This window comes from Ctenopharyngodon idella, chromosome 17 (assembly GCF_019924925.1).
Source record: "Ctenopharyngodon idella isolate HZGC_01 chromosome 17, HZGC01, whole genome shotgun sequence".
Lineage (NCBI taxonomy): Eukaryota > Metazoa > Chordata > Actinopteri > Cypriniformes > Xenocyprididae > Ctenopharyngodon > Ctenopharyngodon idella.
The window spans coordinates 5,976,158-6,003,964 of record NC_067236.1 but is presented as its reverse complement, the minus strand read 5'-3'; the positions used below and the strand labels follow the sequence as shown (position 1 = coordinate 6,003,964).

Sequence of the window (27,807 nt, the reverse complement as noted above, 5' to 3'; positions counted from 1 at the left end):
GTCAAGAACAATCAAACCATTCACTACCCCCTCACACTTACCAGATAAATGTTTTTCAAAAGCAAATGAGTGATCATCTTGCCCCCTAGGGTAGGCTAATATGCATGAGCAAATCGCTTTTCTCCTGTAACCTCCTGTCTGATCCCGTCAATTAAGCTTGGGATTGAATGCCAAGAACTCAAAACAAACGGTGGGGGTGGCTAGGGCAGGCTACATATTCTTTTTACATATAAATGTTTCTCTTTACGGGTTTCAAACACTTCAGTAACCACAAAAGTTAGTTTACAATTCATTCAGGGCGTAGGCTATTTTCACCTGGCTCTAAACACTTAAGCACACTTTTGCTAATGAGGTAGGTAGCAACAGCACTCGATACTTTTTAGGATCATCATGGCCAAAAAAGAATACTACTTAGAACTTTATTATAGATTTAAATTTTAAATGTATCTCAAGGAACGTTATCGTATAGGTTTGTTTGTTTGTTTGTTTATTTGACAGCTAAATGTACTAGTGAAAATTTAACCAAAAGAGCGTTTGGTTTGCTCGGGACGAACAGATTGTGTCAAGAGAACTTGCTATTGAAATTCCGTTAAAACAGTCGACCCCCTGAAAGTCATTGTATAATAATATACACACAGGGTGGGTGAGAGGGAAAACATGGCAAATATCCGACCCAGGACTGCAACTAGCAGCCCCCTCTACTTCCACCTCGCGTTGGCTGGCTGTAGTTTCCGCCCTGCTGATCTGTCCAAGCGCGCACACCGTGCAGTGATGCAGAGCCATGTGCGCCAATATGTACCACACTTTGGAGGAGAGCAGTACTTGTTTTTGTTCCTCGTCTGCTCTAGATTCTGTACACTGGGAAATGTGTTTCAGAGTAAGTTTGTTTCTCTTTGACCACTTCAAACGCTCAGTCATGTATCTTGTTGTTTGTATGTTGTTCAGAAAAACTCCCCAGGTGATTGTACACAACTGTTATAACTCTTCTCATCTGCTAATTTATAATTATTTATTCTTGTACCTAGATTTTTACATGTTCACTCATCTGACCCTTTTCTGGTTACAACTTAAATGGCTAATTCTTTTGTTTCATTTACAGGATAGTGCAAAGTGCCTTTAGTTATTGATTATTGTATCTATAACTAATATATGGAGAGAGAGTGTGTGCGTTGTCAACATTATCTCAGTTAAAAACAGCTGCTTAATATTTTTGTGGAAACCGTTATACAGTTTTTGGATTTTTTGATGAATAGAAAGTTCAAAAGAACTTTAAGTAGAAATCTTTTCTTCACTGTCACTTGTGGTCAATTTAATGCTGAATAAAATGATCAATTAAAAAAAAAAAAAAAAAAACATTTTACTGACTCCAAACTTTTGAATGTTATTGTGACCTTTTGTTATGTAGAAGATGTTTCTTCAGTGAGGCAGACTGTTAAGTCTTTAATTTAAAGACTGCAAGTCATCGCATCAGGTCTGACTGTGGTCTGGTTTACCAGACATAGATTGAGGTAAGTGACGTCCAGGACAAAATCTAACTCTGGTAATGGTTATTGTCAGGAGTTGGTTGGTTGAATGAAGCTTTGTTCCATGTCTAATAATTTTTGCAATAAGGTTACTACTTTTGCCCCATGAAGTAGTTTTTGGCCCTCTTTCTTGGCATTGATAAAGACACACTGTGTTCCTCGCCTCCATTTGAATCAGACTAGTGTGTAGTAACTTGGTCACTGTTTGTGTCATGAAAACCTCTTCAGAGTGTATATGTAGCAGGACAGTCTCAGCCTGGGACAGTTTTGCTTTAATTTCTTTGTAAGATTTTTGCAAGGTCTCTCACTCACTAACCAGTCAGTCATAGAGTGATAAATCCTGAGTTGTGTGTTCACACATTCACAAGGAGTAAATGATGACAAGAATGTTAATTTTCTGTCTAAACTATCCTTTTTATCTCAGAGACATATTTGATACATTTTAGTATTTAGTCCAAAACACCACAATGTCAAGCAGTTTCACTTTTATTACAACAATAGAGATTTTGTTTTGTTTTTTACATACAGACTGATTTAGAGTGCACATACAGTTTGAGAAGGTGGCTAACATTGAAAAATGTTCTGTTTCTGCTGCAGATTTTGCTTGATGGCATTTAAAAAGCTCCTTATAGTTAAAAGCAAAAAGGACCAGAAGTAATGAGAGAAAAACAGCAAGTAAATATGTCCCAAACAGAGCCGGAGAGAGCAAAACCAGCTGAAACTGGACAGAAAAGGAAACAAGAGGCTGAAAGGAGTGAGCGAGTGAGGGAGAGGATGAAGAGAGGAAGCATCTTGTCCAACAGAAGTCTAGAGATGAGTGAAAAAAATCCACATTCAGCGGCCTCTCCGGATGGCGGATGGGGCTGGATGATCGTGGCTGGATGTTTTCTCACCACCGTTTGCACACGTGCGGTCACTAGGTCAGTTCATGACTCCCCCAAGTCACGTTTTTTATATGCACTTCTTACCTTACCAGGAATCAAGGTGATACCCTCACGTCACCTCTGTTTTGTCAGTTTAAAGAGGCCATATTATGGTAAAGATTTTGTTTTTGGCGTCTGCTAGAATAGGTTTTCATGCTTGAATGTTCAAAAACACATTATTCTTCACATATTTTACATTGTTGCAGCACCTCTCTTCCCAGTCTGTCTGTAACGCTCTGTTTAGTTTGTCTCAATGAAGCCCCTCTATCCAAAATGTGCGTTGTGCTTTGATTGGTCGGCTGGACCAGTGTGTTGTGATTGGTCAACTGCTTCCAGCGTGTTTCAGAATCACGCCCTTTACCATAACAGCGAGTTTCAACACACTACTAACAACTCTACCACTCCTCGCCCTTCTGCGGGAATTATTTAAATGAGGAATATTGTGATATGTAGGTTCCCGGAAGAAAACTCAAGACTACAATCGAGGTGTTTCAGGGAGTTAAGAAACAGTGCTAACTGATATAGAGAATAACTCCCTCTGAAGTGGACTTTGTGCTTTGGAACTTTGCAGATTTTTTTCATTCTCAAACACGGCAACAATACACTAAAAAAAGTTGAAAATGTAAAAAAGCATAATAGGTCCTCTTTAATGTGAGACTAAATTAAACTAAAGGCTGCTGAAATGGCCTCTAGACTCAACCAAGTTGAATTCTGATGGTTTTTGAAAGATTAGCCACTAGCCAAGACACAATTACTCATGTCTTCTATTATTAAATCATTAAATAAGCAGGACAACAACCCAAGGAAAATATCCAGTTTTGGATGTTGATAGAAAATGTTGTACTTAAAAGGACTAAAATAAATGCTGCAGTAAGCACCAGAAGACCTTTAGCATATTGCTTTCTCAAATCTGCCCATTTTCATGCTGGTTGCAGGTGTGTTTCCATCTTTTTTGTGGAATTCCAGTCATACTTTTCCAGAGATTATTCTGCAACTGCATGGATACACTCTCTGCTGGATTGCACTACAATGTTGTGTGGTAAGACCCATTTAAGGCTCGAATAAAAAAATCCCCCAGTGTTCACCCTATAGCAAAACTCTGTGACTTATAGGTGGCAGCTCAACTATATTGATTTTAGGAGAACTTTGTTTTCAAAAAAAAAAAAAAAAGTCTGTGTTGACAGGTTTACAGTGCATAGTCCACCCTAAACCAGATTTATCTGGCTGCCAGAATGTTCACAGAAACACATTTTCATATTTATGTGGGGGTCTTGGGTATATCTTTTGGAATCTCTTTTCCCACTGATTCTTTACTTAGTTTAAGCAGTTAGATTAGATTAGTTAGATTTAAGCAGATAGATTGATTGTGATGTATACATAAACAATATTCATTAATCATGAAGATAAAGACCCACATAAATGCACACAAGTGGTAGAGTTTAATTAAAAAAAAGTCACATATGTAAGAGTTAATGCTACCTGTAAAAGTGATCTTACAGAGCTATTTTTATCTAACACTATTTATTATTTTCATCCAGCACAATTTTTTTTTCTGGTGTAATTTAATATATTAGGTTGATTCAGTGATAAATAATGAGTTAAATAATGTTTCTGCATGATATATCTGTACCATATCTGTTGGTGGGCTGATACTATTTTTTTATTTATTGGTATAGGTTGATAATGTAAATTTATCAGTCAATATTTAATTATTAATGCTCATTTCCTCTAGTTTTACTATTAGATTACTGTAATCTCTCATTTAAAGTGAATCTTAAATAATTTAATAACACTGCATTTTCTGTAAAGCTGCTTAGAAACGATATGTATTGTGAAAAGCGCTATACAAATAAATGTAAATTGAATTGTTAAATGTAAACAAATTTTATTTTTCATAAATTCAATTGAAACTTTTAAAATGATACATTTTAGTGTTTAGTGTTGTATTTTTTTTATTTCTACATACAAAATAGTGCTGAATTTTCCATTTATCAGCCATAACATGAAAATAATATGCATTTCCACTATCATGCAATCCACCTCATTCTTTTTCTCTTTCTTTCTCATTATAGCACCACTGGGTAGTTACATAGGGAACCGCCTCTCTTCTCGTATAGCTGTCATTATTGGTGGACTTCTTTCCTCTGCTGGTCTGCTGCTCAGCTCACTGGCCACCAGCGTAGAGTTCCTGTATCTTACACTGGGTGTTCTTACAGGTTTGATACAGATGCACATACAGCAGCATACACAACATTCTTAATATTTTAAACTCAAACAGAGACTTCTATTTCAACTGCACTGATAATCATCATTTTCCAGTTTTCCAGTTCTCAACATCGCCAAAAAGCCAAGCCAACGTTGTTTCTCGTTTTATTATGAGTTCTTTTTTTGCCAGTAGACTCTCCTCTGTTCAGCGTTATTTTAAAATGGGTGATTCCCCAGAGGTTTGAGATGTCGCATGCTCCATGTCAACCTTTCTTGCTCGTTGTGACAACTATCCTATGCCACTCCCACATCATACACACATCATACAACTGTGACGCAGTGACGCATGTAAACAAAACCATCCTTTCAGGTCTAAAATATAAACACTTATAATAGGCTTATATTCAACTTTGAATCAGGATAAGACAAAAAGACATTTTTTTGGAATAAGGATTGATGATGTATTGAATCATTATTTAAATGTTATTAATTTTGAACAAAAAAAGTTAAATAGTGTAACAAACTAGCCATTCATATCCATAGTCTTGAATACTAACCATCCTGATTTTCTGCACAGGTGTGGGATTTGCCCTTAGTTACACTCCTGCAATCGCCATGGTGGGTTCTTACTTCAGCGAGAGAAAAGCGCTGGCTTACGGGATTGCCATGTCAGGCAGCGGCATTGGAACCTTCATACTAGCACCGGCTGTGCAACTCCTCATTGAGTTCTTCTCCTGGAGGGGTGCGCTGCTCATTCTTGGGGGTTTGGTGTCCCACCTATGTGTCTGTGGAGCCCTTATGAGACCTTTGGAAGGCCAAAGAGGGAGGCAGAAGGAGATGGACTTGGAGAGTGACAAAAGGGTTGATTTGCTGAATATGAAACTTGCTGATACAGTCCTCAGTGTTGAATTGAGTGCACAGGAATGGAGATCAGTGGAGGTAAATCATATGGATACAGATAAAATGATTAAAGAGAGAGGGGGAAAAGAACAAGCTGAGAATATGCAGAGGGATGGAAAAGAACAGATGGAGGCAGATAAGTCAGGGCCCTCTGATGCAAAGCATACACACTCCGATGAGGAACTAAACTATAGACAGGATCTTTCTGAAGACTCCGAGACAGTGAGCAGAAACACAGATGAATGGAACATCTCGGGCTCAGCTTTAGTACAATCAGATGGTGGCTGTTTGCCCACCAATCAAGAGAATACAGCTATCCCAGAAACAAAATCCGAAGCAAACGCTAACCACACCACTCTGGCGCAATCAAAGGTGGTAAACACAAACTTACTGAAGGAGTCCAAGGAAAATGTATGGTCTATCATAAGGAAACCCGTATTGAGAGAATATTCCTTCCTGTTGATACCAGACTTCCTGTTGCTGTTGGTGTCCTACCTGTTCCTTGCATATGGTTGCAGTGTACCATTTGTGTATCTTGTGCCCTATTCACTGAGTGCAGGCGTCAGCCCTCAACAGGCAGCATTACTCATGTCCATACTTGGAGTGTCAGGATTGTCGGAACTATCACTTTTGGTTGGATTGCTGATAGAAAGTAAGTAAGAGTTTGTTGTGAATGTTTTTTCTTTTCTCACAAATTTCAATATTACAGAAATTTAAGAGCTACATCTACACTAGATGTCGGTTCACTTCACAGAACCTGTGGAGGTAGACGTCGACTTAAATTTGTGGTACTGTAATCTGTCTTTAAAATCACATTCATGTCTACTAATGTACAGGGTTGGGGGTAATGCATTACAAGTAACACGAGTTACGTAATCAGATTACTTTCCCCAAGTAACTAGTAATGCATTACTTTTTAATTTATACATTAGCCAATACATTCACAGACATGCTGATGTGAGTATGTAATACATGCTGCTGCTGCTTCATATATAGTCTCGTATAGCCAGACCTTCAGACTGATGGCAGAATGTCTGGACTCTATCGCAGCTTTCATTGGCCAAGGACCACCCAAGAGGACGTTTGACTGACATGTAACGCAACCAATCACAGTTCGTTTTGTTCCGCGTCATGTTTAGGGGCGTGAAAATGTAAAGTCAATGTCCCAACAATAAAAAGACTGACGTGCATCTAATAAATTATTAATTCAAGAATGATGTGCAAGTTTACTGCAACAATGGAGCCGCGAACTTCACATACTTTTGAAAATCCAGCATTTAATCGATCCTGATAAGCACTCCTTGTCACAGTTGTAAACACGGCGACGTTCTTCTTCTAAGAGGTGGTTTGGCGTCACAGCATTTGTTTCCAGGCGGACCGTTAAAGAACGCGACACATACATCTCCCGGACATCCTGTAGAATTCAACCAACCAGATGACGACTTCAAAAATCCTGAAGTGTTTCACAGTTAAGTGTGCCATATGCATCAGACGTTCAGCCAACGGTGACGTGACTTTCTGATGGGCATGACGTCTGAGGCTGAGACTACTGCACATATTACATGCATGAATAACCCCCATAGCAGATCTAGACAGGTGGAGCTGGGGAAGGTGGAGGATTTCTGAAAGCACGCTACAGACTGCTACAGCAAATGATACAGCAAATGCTAGCAGATTGAGTCACGGACCTGTCAGTCTGCGCCATCTAGAGTTTCATGACAGAACTTTGTATTTCTAGACTAAATGTGGACATTCATTTACTCATCTCACTTGCACAAAAACTGATTCGGTATTCCTGAAAATGAATAAAAACAGTGAAATGTTAAAATATGTTAAATAACACAATTATTCTTTATGTATTTAATCTCACTTTATCTGCCAACGTCTTTGCTGCTGACCTTTGAAAATCCAGTTCAACTATACGAATAAGCAAAAATGACTTTAGTTAAACATCACATTTGTGTTTCATTTTTTTATTGCTGAAGTAAAACTTTATCTTCTCCCCTCGAGCAACCTCTCACTCATATATGAGATCACAGAAATAACAAACGACAGCAATCCATTGATCCAATCAATTCCCGATGGACAAAATCAAGTTCCTACATTTTTTTTTTCTCGTACTAGAAGCCATTTCACTCAAATATATACGTAACAATAGGGAAGAAAAGATGATTGCAACTTCCTTTTCCTGACCACTTTAATGTTAAATAGACTGAAAAAGGACAATAGCACTGAAATGTCATTAAAAGCTGGTACAATACAAACACATATTTTCTAAAAATGTATTTATTATTGTTAAAACTATCTTCTCTTTTTTTTTTTTTTTTTTTATTAATTCCTAGAACGTACTAAAAATACTGTTAATGGAACCGTCTAACTCTGCGGTTTGATCTGTATCTGTGTGTGTTTATGTTCAGGTGTTTAAGGCCATATAGGGTGGTGAGTTACATGCTGGCTGTGGGGTCAGAAGGGCTAAGTTGTCTCTTTCTGCCTCTGCTGAATGGATTTTCCCTGCTCGTCCCCTTTTCTCTCATCTACGGCTACTTTGATGGAGCTTACGTGGCACTTATTCCTGTGGTGACCTCTGACACTGTCAGCTCTACCCACCTGACCTCAGCTCTGGGAGTTGTTTACTTCCTCCACGCCATCCCCTACCTCATCAGCCCACCTATCGGAGGTCAGAGAAAATTTACACACTCTCTCTTTCACGCTTACAAACACACAGATTCTTATTTTCCGATACATGCCAAGAGTCAATCACACACAAGTTACCGCAGTTACTGTTTACACATACAGTTGCTTGTTCATTTGTATGTGCCCGCAGTATATTTAACCAAATCAGAGTGTTTTATGAAATCTCTCTCTCTCAGGTTGGCTAGTGGATCAGACAGGCTCCTACACAGCTACATTCTTCCTCAGTGGAGTCTCTCTGATCTGCAGTGCTGTGATTCTGGCTGCTGTGAGAGTGATCATCCGCTGCACTAGAGGGAGCTCTTGCATAAACTGACTCACAACCAGGTACAGGAGATTTCTAAAGCAGTAGAAAAGTACAGCAATATTGCTGTCAAGAAACATGAAAGTGCCCCCTCCGGAGTTAAACAGGGTTATATGAGAGTTTTTATGTTCCTGATCCAAAGCTCTCATCAGTGAGATGGACTGCCATAACACAAGCTCAAACCTCCCAAAATACAGGATTTTACTTATAATTTTGTGTTTTAAAGGTGAAATTTTGTCGTTGAGACTGATAGTAACTTATGTAAAATGTTCCAAATATTTTAATGAGTTTGCTACAAAAGAAACTGATTCCGTATTTGACATTTATTTGATATTTGTCTCTCAAGCAGATTGAATCTGATTGGCTGGTCAGACAAACCAACAGCTGTCCTTTGCCCAGTAGTTACATGTATACTGCTCCATTCACAGCTCAATGTATTTATAATGTACACTACCGTTCAAAAGTTGTAAGATTGTAAGATTTTACCCCCGGTTTCACAGGCCAGGCTTAAGCTAGTCCCAGACTAAAATGCATGTTTGAGCTCTTTTAACTGAAAGCAACTTGCGCTGACATTTCTTAAAATATGTCAGTGCCATTGTTTTGTCTCAAGATTCACACCAGTAATGTTTTTTTTCTAGGGCTTATAAAAACTACTTAAATGTCCTAATTGAACTAAGGCCTTATCCTGGCTTAGTCTAAGCCCTGTCTGTGAAAGCGGGCGTAAGTGTTTTTGAAAGAAGCCTCTTATGCTCACCAAGGATGCACACTGAGTCACAAATATAGTAAAAGAGCAGTACTGTGAAATATATGTTAAAAACAGATGTGCTGTTTATTATTTTTTGTGGAAACTAGTTTTTTTTTTTTTTTTTTTTTTTTTTTTTTCAGGATTCTTTGATGAATAGAAATTTGTTTAGAAATGGAAATAATTTGTAACGTTATAAATGCCTTCACTGTCACTTTTGATCAATTTAATTTGTCCTTGCAGAATAAAAGTAAAAATTTCTTTAAAAAAATCCCAACCTTTTGAACAGTAGTGTATACAGCTACATACACTGTTTACAAACAGCCAAGCTCACTGTCCTTAAAACACTCAGATCAAATGTAACTCTATTCAGTGTCATAAGTTTTGAATTCTTTGAATGTTTTAATTTTTTAATTATGGCAAATGAGTTAAATGTGAGCTTTCCTAATTCTGCATCAATCCGCAGAGCTTTCTTTGGACTTAGGAGTGAATATTCTGTGTGAGCTGCTCACCATTCAGATAATGCTTTGGTGAATAGACTTTATGGACTCTCATGAAAAATATGACTAAATCATTGCTAAGGAAACAACAATAATATTAGATGCTATATGTAAGCAGTATCAGATGGCCTGTATTTCATATAAAGGTCACAAACAATTCTGTGCCTTTGATGGGAATAATGGTTTTTGACAAGAAGGGGAACAAATTACACAGTTTTAATCTCTTGTTTTACATTTTTTTTAAATTACATCAAATACCTTGTGATTCTCAACAATACGCATTTATTTGTACGTGACCTTGTGTTTGTGTTTGTTACAGTAGATAATATTCAATTTGTCAGAATGTATCTTCAGACTTTCCACCGGCAAGCAACAAAGTTTCCTTAAGAAAATGTAAAAACAGAAAATCATGTTTGAAATGCACTCAACTTTGAGAAAAGGGCGTTCATTTTTATGTTACTGCACACTGAAAACAAAGTTACAAAATCAACAGGTCAAGCAGGTCAGGTCTGAGCAGGTCAAGTAAATCTAATCAACAAACTAAAAAAACTAATCAAAAATGGATGGGAGAAAACAGTGTTTATAATTAAATGTTTATTATTGTATTTGAAACAGAAACATGTACTGTAAGCAACACATTTCTATATCCACATTTCAGAAATGAAAGTCTCAAAAAAAAAGGCAGTTGTGAACGTGTTTTCTGTGAACAATAGTTATAATCAGAAGCAATAAGCACATGATTCAGCTCCAAGAAGTGTTTTTTTTTTTTTTTTTTTTTTTTTTTTTTTTTTTTTTTTTACATCAGTGGAAACAATGAACAGGTACTGTGGAAGCTACAGTCCATTAGCATAACAAAATATAAATGAATATACAATATCTTGGGATTTAAGATATTTGTCCCTTTATATGTTTTTCTTAATTTTCTTTTATGGTTTCTGCATAGAGTGAAATTTAAAGAGAACACCCTCCAATAATGATTGTTGTATGATTTTGGGACATTGTTTATAACTTGACTGTTGCGTTCGTGCACATTATAATAGAAGTCTTAATTCCCTCCAGAAAATGCTGAATTGCCCTACAGCGAGAGTCTCTGCCCCTCCTCATAATACTTTTAAAGACTTATACTCTTTGTTTGTGATCTGTCATTTTTGGGATTTCTTTCATGTAAAAGATTAGGGTAATGTCTGACAACCTCCTCAAACAGCTCAATGGATTTCATAGCTGTTTCTTTAACCATCTGAACAGCCAATCAAATTACAGTAGGTCAAGCCCACACAATATTATCAATATCACATGCTTTAAATGTTACTTGTTGTAAACAAAACTGCAGACTCAAATGATTTGTACATTCAGTCCCTCTACATGCCAAAAAAAAATGTCTGAGGTACAGGCCAAAAACAATGAGGTAAAAATTTTAGAAAGAACCAATGAAACCAAAAACCTGGAGGGTTTGCCTGGTATTTTTCTGTACTATGATGTCACACCCTCTGATGGTGTGAGCCAATAAGTTGTTCCTTTGGAGGGAAACTTTGTCCTTTAGCAGGTTTTTGCATATGTAATTTAATTGGGTGTTTAAGAGAAGTACTTTCAAGATTCTTATAATACTAATATGTTGCATAGGTATCAACGTAATATACATGATCATGTAGTTCATTAAAAAACAAATTCGTAGATATCAAGAATTATATTTATGCAATCTTGATTAATCAAGTAATACTAACACATGCATTCAAGGATTAATACATAGGCAAAACACTATAAAGGAATGATCACATAGAGAAATCAAATACATGTTGATACATTTCTCAAGTGGTTATACGTGTGTGTGTGTGTGTGTGTGTGTGTGTGTGTGTGTGTGTGTGTGTGTGTGTGTATAATAGAGTATAGTAAGCAGATAACCTCAGCTTTCAGTTCCAAAAATGGAAGTAACTTTCAGGGTAAAAAGCCATAGCAACTTACTCTGTGAACCTAACCTGCTCCGGAGCAGGTTATGTTCCAGGGTTAGTTTGCTTAAGAGGTATTCAGATGCATGTTATATAATTAATATGGTCATATTAATGTAACAATATATATAACAAATTGTTACAGTTATATATAACAACAGTGATTTTATTATAAAGTGGTAATGTTTAAATGTTTATTCAATTCTAATATATGTATTTGTCATCATCTCACACATGTATCTTCATTATTCTCCCTTTTTATAACAAGACGTTTTCTATGCTATAATTTCTATAATAAAATACATATGAGATATCTTATTAAATACTTAGCAAACAAACAATATAATTCTTATTCTCAGTGAATAGAAGATTACTTATTAAAAGATTGAAAAAATTATGGTACAACCACCAAATAGGTGGTGATGTGCACCAAGTTGGTTATGTAAATCGGCATTAAACAAAAGAAGAAAGAAGTAGAATGGTGTGATTTTTCTTAGCGTCTGTTTCCATGGTGAATCATTGATTCATTGCTCTGTTGAGAATGTCTTGCGTGTTAACCGGGAACATACTCTGGGTTGGCTGAACTTACTCCTGGACGCGTTTTTGGAACCAGCATACCTCAAGTAAGCAAAGTTTGGGTTAATCAGCCGAGAGTTCAGGGTATATGTGATGGTAAGTTAACCTTGCTTTCTGGAATACCCCCTGTAACCAGAGACCTGGTGTTGGCTGCATTTGGGATGGTAGTTGCAGTTTTGGGGGATGGGTCACACACCTTTGTTGGGAGAGTGAGTTTGTTGGATTATTCGTTAAATAATGAATAATTTGTGTGTGTCTGATTGGTCCAGATGCTACAAGAGAAAGAAAATTTTCCCACCTCCAATAAAATTTTTAGAATTGTGGCAAATTTATACAAATGGAAGGTTTGTTTGTTTTTTGATGAAGTATGACATTTTAATCAGAAATATTAATTCTCTCCAGAATAAGCATAATTTCCTCACACTGAGGGCTTCTACCTTTTCTCAAAGTTTTTTGAAGAATCTTTATGCTCTTCTGTTTGTGAACTGAATCACTTGGGATTTTTGCTACTTTCATGTGATATTTGATTGATTCTTCATACTGTCTGCAGTCAAGTAGATGAAAGGTATAATTGTAGTAAATATTCTGTTGCCTTTGAGGAGAAAGATAATTTATCTCTGACAGGAGCTGCTGGTAAATCTCATCTGATCTCTTCCTGTTGTGTGCATATTTGTGCATTGATGCAAGGGACATCTTTACTTTGTATGAGTAAGGGTTATGTCTGACAACTTCCTCAAAGAGCTTAATGGCTTTCCTAGCAAAAATTTCCTTTTCCTCATTTCCTTCCATGTCGTAAACCATCCATTTGTAGCTGTTTGCCAAAAGTTTCAATGCTGAAACTGAAGTGGGGAACTTTTCTTGAACGGTCTCTGCTATTTGATTAGCTTTACAAAAAGAAATCTCTTTTCTGTAATACCAGAGAATAGGGTGCAACCCCTCCAGGTTTCCAGTTTCAAGAATTCTTTCTAGTAAATCTTGCATCTCCCTTTCAATGTTTTTTGATGACACATTTTTCTGATCGCATAGTTTTAGTAAATAAAGAGCGTGAAGGAACAAACAACTTGGGTCTTTCTCATATGCGATTTTCAGTTGCTCTACAATCTGTTCTGGAGTGAATTTAGACTGTACACAATCCTTGCTCATCACCACGGCAAGACCTTTGTGCCATTCCTTCCTATCTGGTTGTGCTTCTAAAGCCATTTTAAAGTAATCAATCGCCTGACACTTCTTTGACAAGTCAAACTTCACCAGCGTCCAGCCCTTTTCTCCACTGACGTCAGGGTGTAAAGTGCATCCAGGTGGAGCAGGATGCATTCGCTGAAGCCTCTCCACCTCTTCTAGATATTCTTTGCTCTTCTCCAGCTCTCCCAAATGGAAGTAGACCCAAGCCAGGTTAGCTTTGTTGACCTGCAGCCGGACTCCAGCCTCTTCTGTTCCCTGCTCCTGGATCACACTTTCTGCTTTGTCCAGGTTCATCAGCGCCTCTGTGTTGGAGCCAAGAGCCTGATGGATGTAGCCCAGCAGGTTGTAATAGTGAACCGGCCAAGTGCACATTTCCTGGTCCACATCCTGCATGTGCCTCTTCATCCCCTGAAGCTCATTTCGATGTTGCCCCAGATCCCATGTGAAGTGGCACTCCAGCCTCTCAAGGCTGCTTTTCAGTGGGGAACTGGAGTTACAGAGAAAGAGAAGTTAGCCTTACGAGGACATTTACTGCTGACACATTTAGATCCAAGGATATGGAGCTGTTTGACAATAAATCCTCAATTAAAGTCAGGGTTTCTACAGGTTTCATCAAATCTAATTTAATGCTTTTTAATAAAGGGGGGAATTATACTTTTAAAAATGAAACTAAACCACCAGTAGGTGGCGTAAAGTAACTGTCTTAATAAGTCAGTCATTCATTTAAACGATTCATTCCAATGGCTGAATGAGGCAGTTGCTTATGAATGGGTCATTTAATCTTTGACTCAACTGATTCATTGAAAACGCTGAATCATAACGAAAACAAGACTGAGTGTTGCGCTATGGTTCTGCTGTGATCTTTGTTTGAAACTATTTTCGCTGCTAAAATAGAACAAAAACAGTAAATGTTTCTTTTGTAAGCAGTAGCGGTTTTTGGCACGGGCGAACCGGGCAGCCGCCTGGCGCCCCTGCTTGGCGCCCCTGCTTGCTGAGAAGGTGCCATGCACAGAAGCTGTGTGAGAAGGGGAAAGGGGAGCGGGTATAGAGCAATACTCTAATGGAATTAGTGGACTAAAGTCAGTCACACCTCGACTTTCTTCCAAATAACACACATTTCCTTCATAATATTATAAATACAGGCCTATAGTTCCTGCAAATATTTGTTTTTCTGAATTGTGTGAAATGGCTAATAAAAATAGGTAATACAAAACGATTATGTGATCACCAAGGTGAATTGATTTAATCTTAACTTCTGGTCGTGAGTGACAGTGTTGGGGGGATGGGAAATCTGTTGATGGTCGAGTGCCAAATAAACACAGCGATGGACAGGAAAAGGTCAAAGCCATCAGGTGCCCAATTTAGAAAAAAAAGAAGAGGAGAAATGAGCAAAAGATAAAAGGTATGCAACTATGTTCTCTCTGTAAGATTATTACGGTATCCATGTCATTCATGAAGGGCTAATGTTAATTGGTGGGTATAACTCTTAAGTTTGTTAGCAAGCATCATCATAGCAAAAAGGCTATGCTTACAACAATAATTCGGTTTTAACTCAACAAACACGAGATCTAATTTCACCATAATATTGTGCTTTGCAACAAAACTGTTACAAGTTCAATTATTATTTATTTCCATCAGTTGGGTTAACGTTAGATTCTCTCTTTAGTGTGTTTTCACATTTGTGTGATGAAGAAGTTGTGCTATTTAGAATATTTATTCTATATTTTATTTGTATATTAATCTTAATATTTTATATTATTGTTGCTCTCTGCTCTTGTTACATTTTTTATATATCTGATTGTATATATTTTTGGCACATTTATGTATATAGTGTATATTTATTTAACTTATACTGTCATATTTTGTGCAGAATTCTGTTCATTGTCTTTTGGCAATGTTGGAGGTGGAGATTGTGCACCTTAAAAAGTGTGTTTCCTGTTGTAATTGCAAACGTTAAATAACTGGATTCTCTTAAAGGATTAGTCCAGTTTTAAATTAAAATTTCCTGATAATTTACTCACCCCCATGTCATCTAAGATGTCCATGTCCAGGTTTTTGAGGAAAACATTCCAGGATTTTTCTCCATATAGTGGACTTCAATGGTCTCCAAAAGGTTGAAGGTAAAAATTACAGTTTCAGTGCAGCTTCAAAGGGCTTTAAACGATACCAGACGAGGAATAAGGGTCTTATCTAGAGAATCCTTCACATCTTACTAGGGCTGCACGATAATGGTTAAACTGATAATCACGATTATTTTGCTCAAAATCATAATCACGATTATTAATCACGATTATTTCTATCAAAAAGGATAATGTTATGGCCATTTTGCATGTTCTTTACCAACCTACACTTCACCCAAAAGGCCTGTAGGTGGCACACCGACTTCATTTAACCAACTATGATAACTTCGTTAGATGGTAAATCAATACAAAACACATGGTTTTGGTGAACGCTTTGTAATCTGTATTCACATTAGATTTTTAAAGCAACACAATTAGTTTGCAAATGAGACAAACCACAGATTCAGATTGCCCTGCAAATTCGTAAAGCAAAGAAAGATGTATTTTTATATTGTACTTTGATATATTTAAAAAAAAAATGTCCCAGTGGCGATATAATTTTCAACTGATTAACATTATGAAAACTGGTAAAACCTTTAGGAACTTCAAAAGATAAAACTACGGAGCCCCGGACATGACATGCAGGGAAAAAATAGTAGTCTAAATCGTGCGCACGATTTACATTTTTTCTTGCATGTCATGTGTGGGGCTCCGTATAAAACAGCGAAACTCCTAATATTATTTCCAATGATTCCAAACTATGTTCATTTTCCCGATTGAATTGTCACATAGGTTGCAAAAGTGCATTCTGCAAACAGTAAGGTGGAGAACCGTGTTGCATTTGTTGCAATTTATCGCTGAAGGTTTGATCATGGCAGATTTAGTCACACAAATAGTACGAGTGGCTTGTGAAGAAACAAAGACTGGCTGTACGACACTTTCATTGAAGCAGAATTGCGCTGTGGAGATCGCTAAACTCCAGCGCACATATTTGTTTTCAGATCATCAGCGCTTCTTCCGCATTTAGACGGAGCGCGTGCACAGAGTTGCCAGATTGCACAGATTAAGTAAAACACCGGGAAGACAGTATATCTTTTTAAGGGAAAAGCTCTATTTGGGGGATTTAAGCTCTTTGCATCTGGCAACCACACGTATATCCCAAAGAAAAAACACCTTTTCAGGATAAATAACGAGCGGGCCAATATCGTGACGATTATTTGTAATCAATCGAGAGAAGCAGATATCGTTATCGCGATTAAAATACGATTAATCGTGCAGCCCTACATCTTACGCACCCAAAAACGGCGAATTTCACTTCCAAATCAGAAGCGCAAAAGAACATTTTTCCAAGGAAATCTTCAGTAAATTTTATGGCACCTACAGTAAATGTTGTAGCTATTGTCTTATGTTTTAATTTACCAGTTGTGGAATCCAACCATTCAACCATCTGAGGTAACGTAGTTAGCCTACTTTATTGAGTATTTCCATTTTATGCAACTTATTAATAGTAAATTAATAATTAATAAATTTAAGATCATCATGTTTGCAGCGAACAATATATTTCAGACCTAGTGGAGTAATAGTAATAATAGTAGGCTATCACTCCACTAGGTCTGAATTGAAATGGGCTATATTGTATGTTTTAATGGATCACGCTACAAACATAATGATCTTATAATACATGATGCATTGCTGTGTCCGTTATCGCATAATTCCCATTTTTGGACACTTTTGCTTTAACGGATATTAGACAACACTGCAAAATCAAGCTGTTATATTCATATATTTATTGCCCAACATTCCCATTTTTTCTGATGCATGTCCTTAATTTAATTTCTTATGTTGGTATTAATTCAGTGTTTATAAGCCTAATGCTAATACTAGATCTTTTAAAGAATTTTAGCCCAAACTGACTGGGTTTCTAGAGAGCAAAAAGGTTTTGTGAAAAAAGTGGAAGGCTTACACAAAGTCTGTAAAATAAACTGTTAAAAGGATTTGATGATCACTAGTTATAGTATTTTATTCTGTGTTGTCATCATTAAGATTGGATTTCAGTTCGTTATATTTCAGCTTGTCTCATATTGTTTAAAATGCGTTATTATAACCATTAATGTCTTTTAAATTACATGGTTTATTTAACTGCTTCCAAATAGTTCCCAATTACATGTTTCAAATGAATGATGTTTGTGTGTACTAACTTTGCATTTATTTATAATAGTAATATTATATACTATACCACATTGCTATTATTGCGTACAATTAATACTAAGTTACTTTTACAGAACAGTTTGTTGCAACAATCCTTATCGTTATAAAAAAATACATTTTTAGTCATGGTTGTGTTTCCAGTTTGTTTTATTATGCAATATAGGCATTCATTTTACATTTCAAGCATGTTGTTTGTGCACTTAATGTAATAAACTTCATACAATAGTGAAATGGATTATGATAACAACTTTTGATCAGGCATTACCGCCTGGGTCCTAAAGGAGACCCGATTTCTAGGGGGGGACTCGATTTCTCATGACACCGGTGTTGCAATGGAACGTTCTATTGAGTGTCACTTCTTGTTAGTGTATATTCTTTGCTACAGGTCCCAGCCCGCCACTGTCCAAAATGGCGTTACAGCAATTTTGCACCGGTGTTGTGTAATATTCGGTTCCTGTGAAAATCTGTTCCAGTGGGTGGAGTATAAGTGAATATTCATGATAGTTCCCCTGTTGTGGGCGTGGCCTTGAGACAACGCGCAGACAAATGGAACTGAAAATATTAGTGCTCAAATCAAACACGTTTAATGGATTATTTCGAAACGGTAATGAAGATTCAATGTTAAGCAATAACTGCAACAGTTGACATTTTCAAAACTATTAATATATTGTGTAATATGATAAATCGTCTGTGCTGTTTTGCCTGATTGATTACAGACACAGCAAACAATCAGCGAATAACCCATGCTCGTCTAGGCTAGTACAGATTATTACTATTTGATGTCTTTGTTTTATTTAATATTTTTTTATTTTATTTGTGAGGTTTTCGATTTAATTGAATATTTTGGTTAGTAGCCTGTACTATACCTTTTTGCCATTCGGTGACAGCAGAGTGTTAACAACAATACCTGAAATAAACATCTGTGCCCTAATAACATGTATATAAGCTAGCCTGGTGTGAGTATTTGTGTAATTCTGAATTTATTTTATAGCCAGTGTTTCCCAGCCTCCACAGCCATGTCAGTAAGGCTCAAACTTCCTTTATCAACACCAAACTACACATTTTTCACTACACTGTTTTCTCATATTATACTGGATATTATGTAAAATTGTAATTAAAGTAACACAATTGCACATTTACTTGTATCTGTCACAATTTTTTTTTTTTTTTTTTTTTTTTTAAAGCTTTAACAAAGCAACATCAAAATCTTTCCACACCTATTTGGGAATCACTAGTCTCCAAATACTAATCGATTATAATAGATTAAAGGTATAGTCCATCCAAAAATGAAAATTTTGTCATCATTTACTCACCCTTCTTTTCTTCTGTGAAGAAGATATTCTGAAGAACCAGTAGAACAAATTTTGGTGCCCATTGACTTCCATTGTATGAAAAATACACTGATACATTTTTCAAAATATGTCCCACTAAAAAATTAGTCATACAACTTTAAAATAAGATGAGGGCATCAGAATTTTTATTTTTAATGAACTATCGCTTTAACATGGACCCTCAAAAGAGCACATTCTGTTTTCATTAACAAAAACAGGTTGTATTTGGTCAAGAGTAAAATACCGTTTAGAGAAATAACTACTACTAATAAATATTATATTACTAAATATTTCTTACACACACACATTTATATTTATATAAAGCATCCATCGTGTCTGTTCTTTGACCATACGTTGCACTGAAAAACAACCTACTTTTTAAGTCGTGTTTTATAATGGTAAATGAAATCATCCAAAATGTAATAATCCATAATGTTGTGTTAATCGTGTTTGAGATTTGAAAATATTACTCAAAAGTATTTCTTCTCATTTTACAAGTACACATAAAATTATACCATTTCTGAACTTCAGCTTTGTAGGGCAGGGATTCCCAAACGTTTTTGTCAGCCAAACTCTGTTGAACTAAAATATTTACTTGAAGTCCCCCTGAGATTAATAAAGTTAATATTTCAATAATTCAACAACACAATTTCATGTTCACTGTTCTCTGATGTTGGTTAATGGTGATGTGCATGTAAACAAATTAAATATGTCATCTTTTTTAGTGTTTTATTTGGATTGTTTTTACAGTTGTATGCTTTTCATCAACTCTAACAAAGCAAAATTAAGTGAATATTCGGTGTCTGAGATGATTAAAACAGGCCCTTGGCACTCAATGAGAACAGCCTCCATGTATGTCCAGATCACACACTGCCAGAGCTTCCAGTGACTTCAGCACTCACATCCAGTCTGAAACAGACTTTACATGATGATGATATGCATCACGAAAGCAAAATAAAGCTTCTGAAAAATAATAGAAAATAATATTCTTGAGGTAACAGCTGGACTATATAAGAAAGACTGGGTCATCAGAACAATGCTTTAAAGGTTTATTCACTGTATTATATAATAAAGTACAAATTTCAATGTTTATGATGACTGCAAGATTAATAAAACATTCTCCTCAGGTATGTTTATGTAGTTAACAGAAACACTGGCTATATGCGAAATAAACAAGAAATTAAGGATGACTCACAACAGGCTAGCTCATAAACATTTTAATAGAGCACAAGTAATAAACTGTACTATCCCAGATTAGAATAGGTTATTCGCTCATTGTTTCCTCTGCTGTGTCCTTACCTAAATCCGAATGTCTGTAGCCTAATCAATCAGGCAAAAGAGCACAGACGATTTATCATATTACACAATATATTAATCATTTTGAAAATGTCAACTGTTGCTGTTAATGCTTAACATTGAATCTTCATTACAGTTTCGAAATAATCCATTAAACGTGTTTGATTTGAGCACAAATATTTTCAGTTCCATTCGTATGCGCGTTGTCTCAAGGCCACGCCCACAACAGGGAAATATCATGAATATTCACGTATACTCCACCCACTGGAACAGGTTTTCACAGGAACCGAATATTACACAACACCGGCCGGAGGCAATTACCAAACTGGTTCCGTGTGTGTATCACACCAATGTACTATTAATTATGAAGGCTATATTCAAAATAAACTGGTAGTATTATTTTTCTTCAAAACTATCTAAAAAAAATTAATGCCTGTAGGAATAAAATTTAATGCTTTTTAATGCTATTTAAGGCCTTACTTTTCGCAAAATCCATTTAATGACTTTTAATGCTTTTTAATGCCCCGCGGAAATCCTGTAAAGGGAGAAGGAAAAGGAGGCAAGTCATTGCAAAGAACCTTAAAATTAAAAGTATTACAGTGAAAAATTACAGCATTAAAAGCTTAAAGGAAACATACGAAACAGAAAAGGATGCAATTTGTATTTTTATGAAACTGTTTATGGTATCTCTGATTCTTAAATATCTACGTCATAAATTTGAAATATTCACATCGTAAATCACAATGTTTCTCCATAAATTAATTTTAAACACTTACTTCATCATGATGGGCAGCAGTGGTCTGGTTTTGTAGATGTTTTCTCTCCAGCAGTGGCGATCTGCACTTCGTATGAGCTCACGGCTGTATTTATAACGGAGAAAACAATGTTCTCTCCAAAACAAGGTCAGTCATCATGGGCGGCTCCTCATATAAGTTTCTGTTCCTCACAAGGTTTTGTCTCGTGCAAATCAGGGTTGCCAGGTTTTAACAACAAAACTAGCCCAATCGCATTTCAGGAGGTCCCACGGTAAAAATCGCTTTCTGGGGGGTAAAATTCGCGTTTTTGGCGGGGCTCCCCTGGTAAAATCGCATTCCAGGGGCTAAATATCACGTTATTTTGGGTCGATTTAACCCGCGGCAACAGTGTAAAAGTAGCCCAATTCCGCGGGAAAATCGCGGACTTGGCAACACTGGTGCAAATGAACATGCACAAGATCCACAGTACATTTCAGGGATGCGTTCAGCCCTGACAAAACGTTGCGAAACGTTTTTTAAACGGAAACGGTGGTGCGTTGAACACCCTGTTCTGATGATGCAAGAGTTGCAACTATGGCAACTGAGAAGGCCATTCTTTGTGTTCTTTTTGAAGAATTTTCGGAGCCTGATGAAATCGGTATAAATACGAGTTTAATACTGCAAAATACGCTCAATATTACAGTCACTGCCCTTGCTGTCCAGAATAAAAGAGAACATCCCAATCGAGTGAAGGGATTTGTGGAAACTGTGGTTCCTAATTACTGTGATATGACGTTTGCCTCGCATTTCAGGATGAAAAAAACATTTCAGATGAAGAATAATCCACTTCTTACCTCCGAGACTGTGTTATGACCTATATGAGAGGAGTATAGAAAAGTTTATGAAAGTGTCACTCCAAAATACAATAGCAAAATATATAAATATGTATAACAGCTACTTTCCTGTTACATTCATACCCATTGTGCGAGCTGTCTCTTTAAAGGGATAGTTCACCCAAAAATTAAAATTTGATGTTTATCTGCTTACCCCGGGGCATCCAAGATGTAGGTGACTTTGTTTCTTCAGTAGAACACAAATGATGATTTTTAACTCCAACCGTTGCAGTCTGTCAGTCGTATAATGCATGTCAATGGAAACACAATCTATAAGAGTCAAAAAAAACATGCACAGACAAATCCAAATTAAACCCTGCGGCTCGTGACAACACATTGATGTCATAAGACACGAAACGATCGGTTTGTGTGAGAAACCGAACAGTATTTATATAATTTTTTACCTCTAATACACCACTATGTCCAACTGCCTTGAGTGCGCGCACGGCATCCGGTGCATGAGGTGTGTACGTACTCTGGCGTAGTTTAAAGGATTAGTCCACTTTCAAATAAAATTTTCCTGATAATTTACTCACCCCCATGTCATCCAAGATGTTCATGTCTTTCTTTCTTCGGTCGAAAAGAAATTTTGATGAAAACATTCCAGGATTATTCTCCTTATAGTGGACTTCAATGGTCTCTCCAAACGGTTGAAGGTCAAAATTACAGTTTCAGTGCAGCTTCAAAGGGCTTTAAGGGGTCTTATCTAGAGAGACGATCGGTCATTTTCTAAAAAAAAAAATACAAACGTATATGCTTTATAAACACAAATGATTGCCTTGCACGTGCTTCCGCTTTCCATATTCTTCAAAAAGCTTATGCTGTATGTCCTACGCCTTCCATATTCTACTTACGGAAAAAACGGAACTGGCGCCGCGTTCGTTCCGTAAGCCCACACAGCCCACACCACGGTAAGTTTCGTGTGCTGCTTCCACTGCTCTTTAGTTCCTCTAGCCAGTACCATGGACGGGCAGATGAATTATAGGGAGGATTGAGATGTTTAAGTTAGGTCCGTGGTCCGTGTACTTTTGCGTCCATTCCTTTTTCGTTTTTTAACCATGTTGAGAAAAACAAAAAACGAACGGTTGTATTTTTAAATGCTATGTTGAATACCAAATTTTAAATTAAAACCGAATACACACATTTCATGTGCACAAAATAAATATTGACCTTTTTGTTTATTACGTTTTGCATCTTTATAAACCAAAATATAAAATGGACAGATTAAAGTCGAAGAAATGTCAATTTACAGGTTTTCTTTTGTAAAATTATTGTTTCTCCCACTCTTTCAAGAGGCATGTCTCTGAAACATGATAATAGGCTAATTGACTTGATTTCCAACCCATTCTCACTCACAAGGGGTCCGATACTGCCGCATGTCCAAAGAGAATGTTATAGGCTATACTGGCGGCAAAGCGCGCCCTGCAAAGTGGGACATTCAAGCGCTTAACTTGAAAAATGATTAATGTGACTTAATGTACTACTAAAACAGTGATATTGGAGGAGCAAATTCAGTACACACCTTATAAATAAAGCATAGGCTATGTATCTACCGCCCGCTCCACTTTCATCATGGATAAAGGTCTTTTTGCCATCCGACGAAACAATAACATGAAATCAATAAGAAGATCCCGATCACAGAAACTAATAGCAGAGTTAGGTAAGAATATAAACGTATTTTAGTTTTTCTCGATTGCTAACACATTATAAGTGATTCAGTTGGCCCAGTTTCCCAAACCATTCGTTCAGTTCTCAAAATGACACATTTCTCAAAACTTTTAACAATGACTATATTAGGAAGCAAAACTGATGACACACTAGTCAAAATCTGAGAGAGAGCTGAAAGAATAATTTACGTGGGTTTTAAACTTACACATACAGTACAATTACAGTAGACTACACAGTACCAGTAGGCTTTTTTAGATGAGGGAAATTTCACTATTCGATTAACAGTAAACTGTACCACATGTTGTACACCCTCAAACTTGTGATTGTCAACTTACTTTGTAGCCTTTTTTTTTTTTTTTTTTTTGCATAACTGTATTTTTGCAGAACTGAGAAATGACTACCTAGGGATATAGTCTTTGTGTCAGAAGACAAATACTGTAATGAAATTTGGTGAAATGTACAGAGGATACTGAATTTACTAGTCTGTGTATTTGTTACGTTTTGTGCGTCATCTGAGGCCAAAGTTTGATTTTGACTAGGACATTTTATTTTGACCTGGAAGTTTGAGGTTATAGTTGTGAGAAAATGTTGAATTGTTTCATAAATTGTGCTTTAGCAATCAAGAAAAACAATAACTAGACTGAAAAGTTTATAAGAAATTTATGCTGGCTTATCATAAAGCCAATTTAAAGTCTTGTTTAAAAAACGTGAATAGTTTGGTCAGTTAACCCAATCAGAGCACGGGTTACTGCGTGCGTCAATAACTTTCAGATCCGGTTGAGCAGGGGCACGTTCAAGCTCAAACCGGTGCGCAACGTTTTGCTATGGTTTCTGGTTAAACAACATGTTTCCTGGAACTGGTGTGCAACGGTGTGCAACAAGTTTGAGATACGTTTTCTCTTGTTTGGTGGGTGTGTCAAAAATGTTAGCCCAATCAGCAACAACATGTATATAAACCACGCGGTATTAAAGAGACAGCTCGCACGATGGGTCCATGTAAAGTGATAACTGTAACATAAAAATACTATACATATTTATATATTTTGCTATTGTATTTTGGAGTGACACTTTCATAAACTTTTCTATTCTCATCTGATTATATAATGGTAAATATTACAATATCATAGCACAATAGTGATAATCAATAATGATAAGCCTAATACTCACAAAAATAATAAGGTCATATAGATCATAACACAGTCTCGGAGGTAAGAAGTGGATTATCCTTCAATGTTTGTCTTTTCATCCTGAAATGCGAGGCAAATGTTGGATCACAATAAAATTAGGAACCACAGTTTCCACAAATCCCTTCACTCGATTGGGATGTTCTCTTTTATTCTGGACAGCAAGGGCAGTGACTGTAACATCGAGCGTATTTTGCAGTATTAAACACGTATTTATACCGATTTCATCAGGCTCCGAAAATTCTTCAAAAAGAACACAAAGAATGGCCTTCTCAGCTGCCATAGTTGCAACTCTTGCATCATCAGAACAGGGTGTTCAACGCACCACCGTTTCCGTTTAAAAAACGTTTCGCAACGTTTTGCAACGTTTTGTCGGGGCTGAACGCAGCCCTGATAGCACGAAGTACCCCATTTAGGTCTCGTCAGAGTACGGACTGAATTTGACTTTGGTTGAGGATGATATGTGCTCAAGTTGTGCGTTAATGACAACATGTAAGTTCATTCACGATTGTCCTTTACTGAATGTGTTGTATGAGGAATAATTCATAAGATATTGTGAGTTCGTGAAGTGAAGATCAGTGACGTTAAACGCAGCATCTTGCCTAAGCCCTTTATTTCACTTGTAGCATATTTACTACATTTGGTTTCAGTATATTAATAGCATTACTGATTGATTTTTCCAGTGTGTAGATTCGAATGTTTATACTTTCGCTCTGTAGTTATTCTTAGTTAGAAGTTTAATTATCGGATTGTGTGATGACCAGCAAATAATTCCATTAATGAGCGCCATGCGCCATCTAACGGTGAAAAGTGGTATTACTGCAGCGAATTTCATGTTTACAATGAATAGCTAATAGTATAAATGCCGGTTATTGATTGATTAATAAGTTGTTGATGTTACTAATTGTGTTTATTACTAATTGGCTACGTGCACAAGCGTAGTGACGAACTTCCGCTGGCGCCAGAAGTCGGCATACCGGTTTCCGGTTTCCTTCCTGTCTTCATCCGCTATAGTAAACAAGCAAGATTGAATGCTGCTGTGGTACAAAAGAGATATAATGTGCGTGACTCACCTAAGTTTCAAAGAACTGAGGGTGGATCTACGGAGCACTGCTGTGCTGTGTGCCACTTTGCTCTGCTTCAAGTCGGTAAAGGCCAATTCACACCGCACTGACAAACGCCAACGAACAAGTTGGCCGTTGGATTTAGAATTCTATTGAGAAAAAAAAAAACTTTAATGTTCACACTGGCCCAACAAACACCGACAAACGAGTCAAGTCTGGCTGGGAAAATTCCACAACTACATATCCTACGTGTAACCATGTTGACAATATTGGCAGGCAAGTTTATTATATTAATAATATAGTATCATATATGTTTTCATTGTATTAAAGTATTGAGGCAAAATAAAAATACTAACCTGAAATCCGAAGCGCTGTAGCCATCGATCTGATCGCAACCTATTGCGTTGCGGTTGGTATACACCGGTTTTTAAACTTTTTTTTTTTTAGCGCGAACCTTTTTATTTATGTGACCCATAGGCCTATAACCGTGTAGCTAAACAAGCCAAAACGAATTAATTTAAAACGAAACTGAAGGTAAACCTGCGTTGCTCTCATGGTGGTTATACCTCTCTCCTTCGGTGAAGTCGAGCAGTGCTCTTGCTGAATGGCACGGATTGCACTACAGACTATTTGACCTTTTTATATGTTTTTTTTTTTTTTTGTTTGTTTTTTTAAACTGTATTTTATTTTTTATAATGAACAAGCTGCGATGTCACGTTTCCAGTGCTTTGTTGTGTGTGCGTGAGGCGCGGGCGCGATCAAACAGCTGTCTTTGCAGGGGAACTTGCCTCATCGTCATGGCAACGGTTCGTGGCCAGGTCAGATTACGTCAGAGTTTGTTGCCGTTTGTTGGAAAACTGTTCACACTGCTCAGATATTACACGACCCAACAAACGCCGATTAAACATGTTCAGTCGGGTGAAAACAGATTCCGACCAACGCCAACAGGGGTATCACACCTATCCAACAAACTCCAACAGACGAGTTTGTTGGCGTTTGTCGGTGCGGTGTGAATTGGCCTTAACAGCCATTTGAGCTTCTATCGCTTCCCGAAGGACACCAACCTTCGTGCGCGCTGGCTGCACAAAATAAGGAGAGTAGCGTACAATGACAATGTTTATTGGAGTATAAATAAAGACGTTTGTTTTAATTGTATCTACATCAGTCTGCATGCTGTTACACAGTCAAAAACTGTGCTTCACTGGCTGGATTCGTCGTGGAAATTATTTCAGCTTTAATCGTTGGATTCGTTTGGACTCTTTCTTCTCACTTGCTGCATTTGTTGCTGGATTTACACTGTACGCTCGTCTCGCCAGGACTGATCGACTGGAATATGTTTGTTGTTGCAACATTACAATGGCCATATGAAAGTATGTGTGCACACAATGGGGTCAAACGTAATTCCAGTGCATTGGTTGCAAAAAACTGTGGTGTTTTTTTTTTTTTTAGTATTATGTTTTTTTTCACAGTTGTTTGCAAAATGTAAAATGAAGAGTGTACGGATTCTGATGGGGTTACAAAGTTTGCCTAGTGTTGAAAATGAGTATGAAAGAGAAAAGACCTGTTAAATTAACAGCTAAAGCTTTATGGACTATGATCATATGCTGTGTCTTCAAGATATGGACTCTGTTTATACATGTATGTGAACAAGGAAAACTTACAAGAAGTCATTTTGAGACAACGTTTATTGGAGCATAAATAAAGACGTTTTAATTGCATCTACATCAGTCTGCATGGACTCTTGTCAGTGCCCTGATCTTTATTAGAAACTGAGGAGATAAAGTTAATACAATTGATATTACAGTTATCACCAAAAAACGAACAGACTGCTTTTAAAAAAAGCTTCTATACTAACGCTACACTAAAAATGAACACGCTAA

General features: G+C 36.9%; 2 protein-coding genes across 2 annotated transcripts; one reads left to right on the top strand and one right to left on the bottom strand.

Moving 5' to 3' along the window:
* Positions 1 to 722: 722 nt before the first annotated feature.
* Positions 723 to 10,585, top strand: slc16a12a (solute carrier family 16 member 12a). The gene is given in 9 exon segments (XM_051868395.1): positions 723 to 877; positions 1,406 to 1,508; positions 2,121 to 2,443; positions 3,382 to 3,485; positions 4,519 to 4,662; positions 5,229 to 6,155; positions 6,158 to 6,203; positions 7,969 to 8,228; positions 8,422 to 10,585. Coding segments are annotated over 7 exon segments (1,881 nt in total). The 5' UTR covers positions 723 to 877; positions 1,406 to 1,508; positions 2,121 to 2,180; the 3' UTR covers positions 8,559 to 10,585.
* Positions 10,539 to 27,659, bottom strand: LOC127498733 (interferon-induced protein with tetratricopeptide repeats 1-like). The gene is made up of 7 exons (XM_051868396.1): positions 26,284 to 27,659; positions 25,937 to 26,076; positions 22,866 to 23,051; positions 22,548 to 22,740; positions 22,166 to 22,281; positions 21,161 to 21,992; positions 10,539 to 13,976 (listed from the first exon to the last, which is right to left on the bottom strand). Exons 6-7 carry the CDS (start codon positions 21,166 to 21,168, stop codon positions 12,683 to 12,685), a joined length of 1,302 nt encoding a protein of 433 aa, XP_051724356.1. The 5' UTR covers positions 21,169 to 21,992; positions 22,166 to 22,281; positions 22,548 to 22,740; positions 22,866 to 23,051; positions 25,937 to 26,076; positions 26,284 to 27,659; the 3' UTR covers positions 10,539 to 12,682.
* Between the last annotated feature and the right edge of the window lie 148 nt (positions 27,660 to 27,807).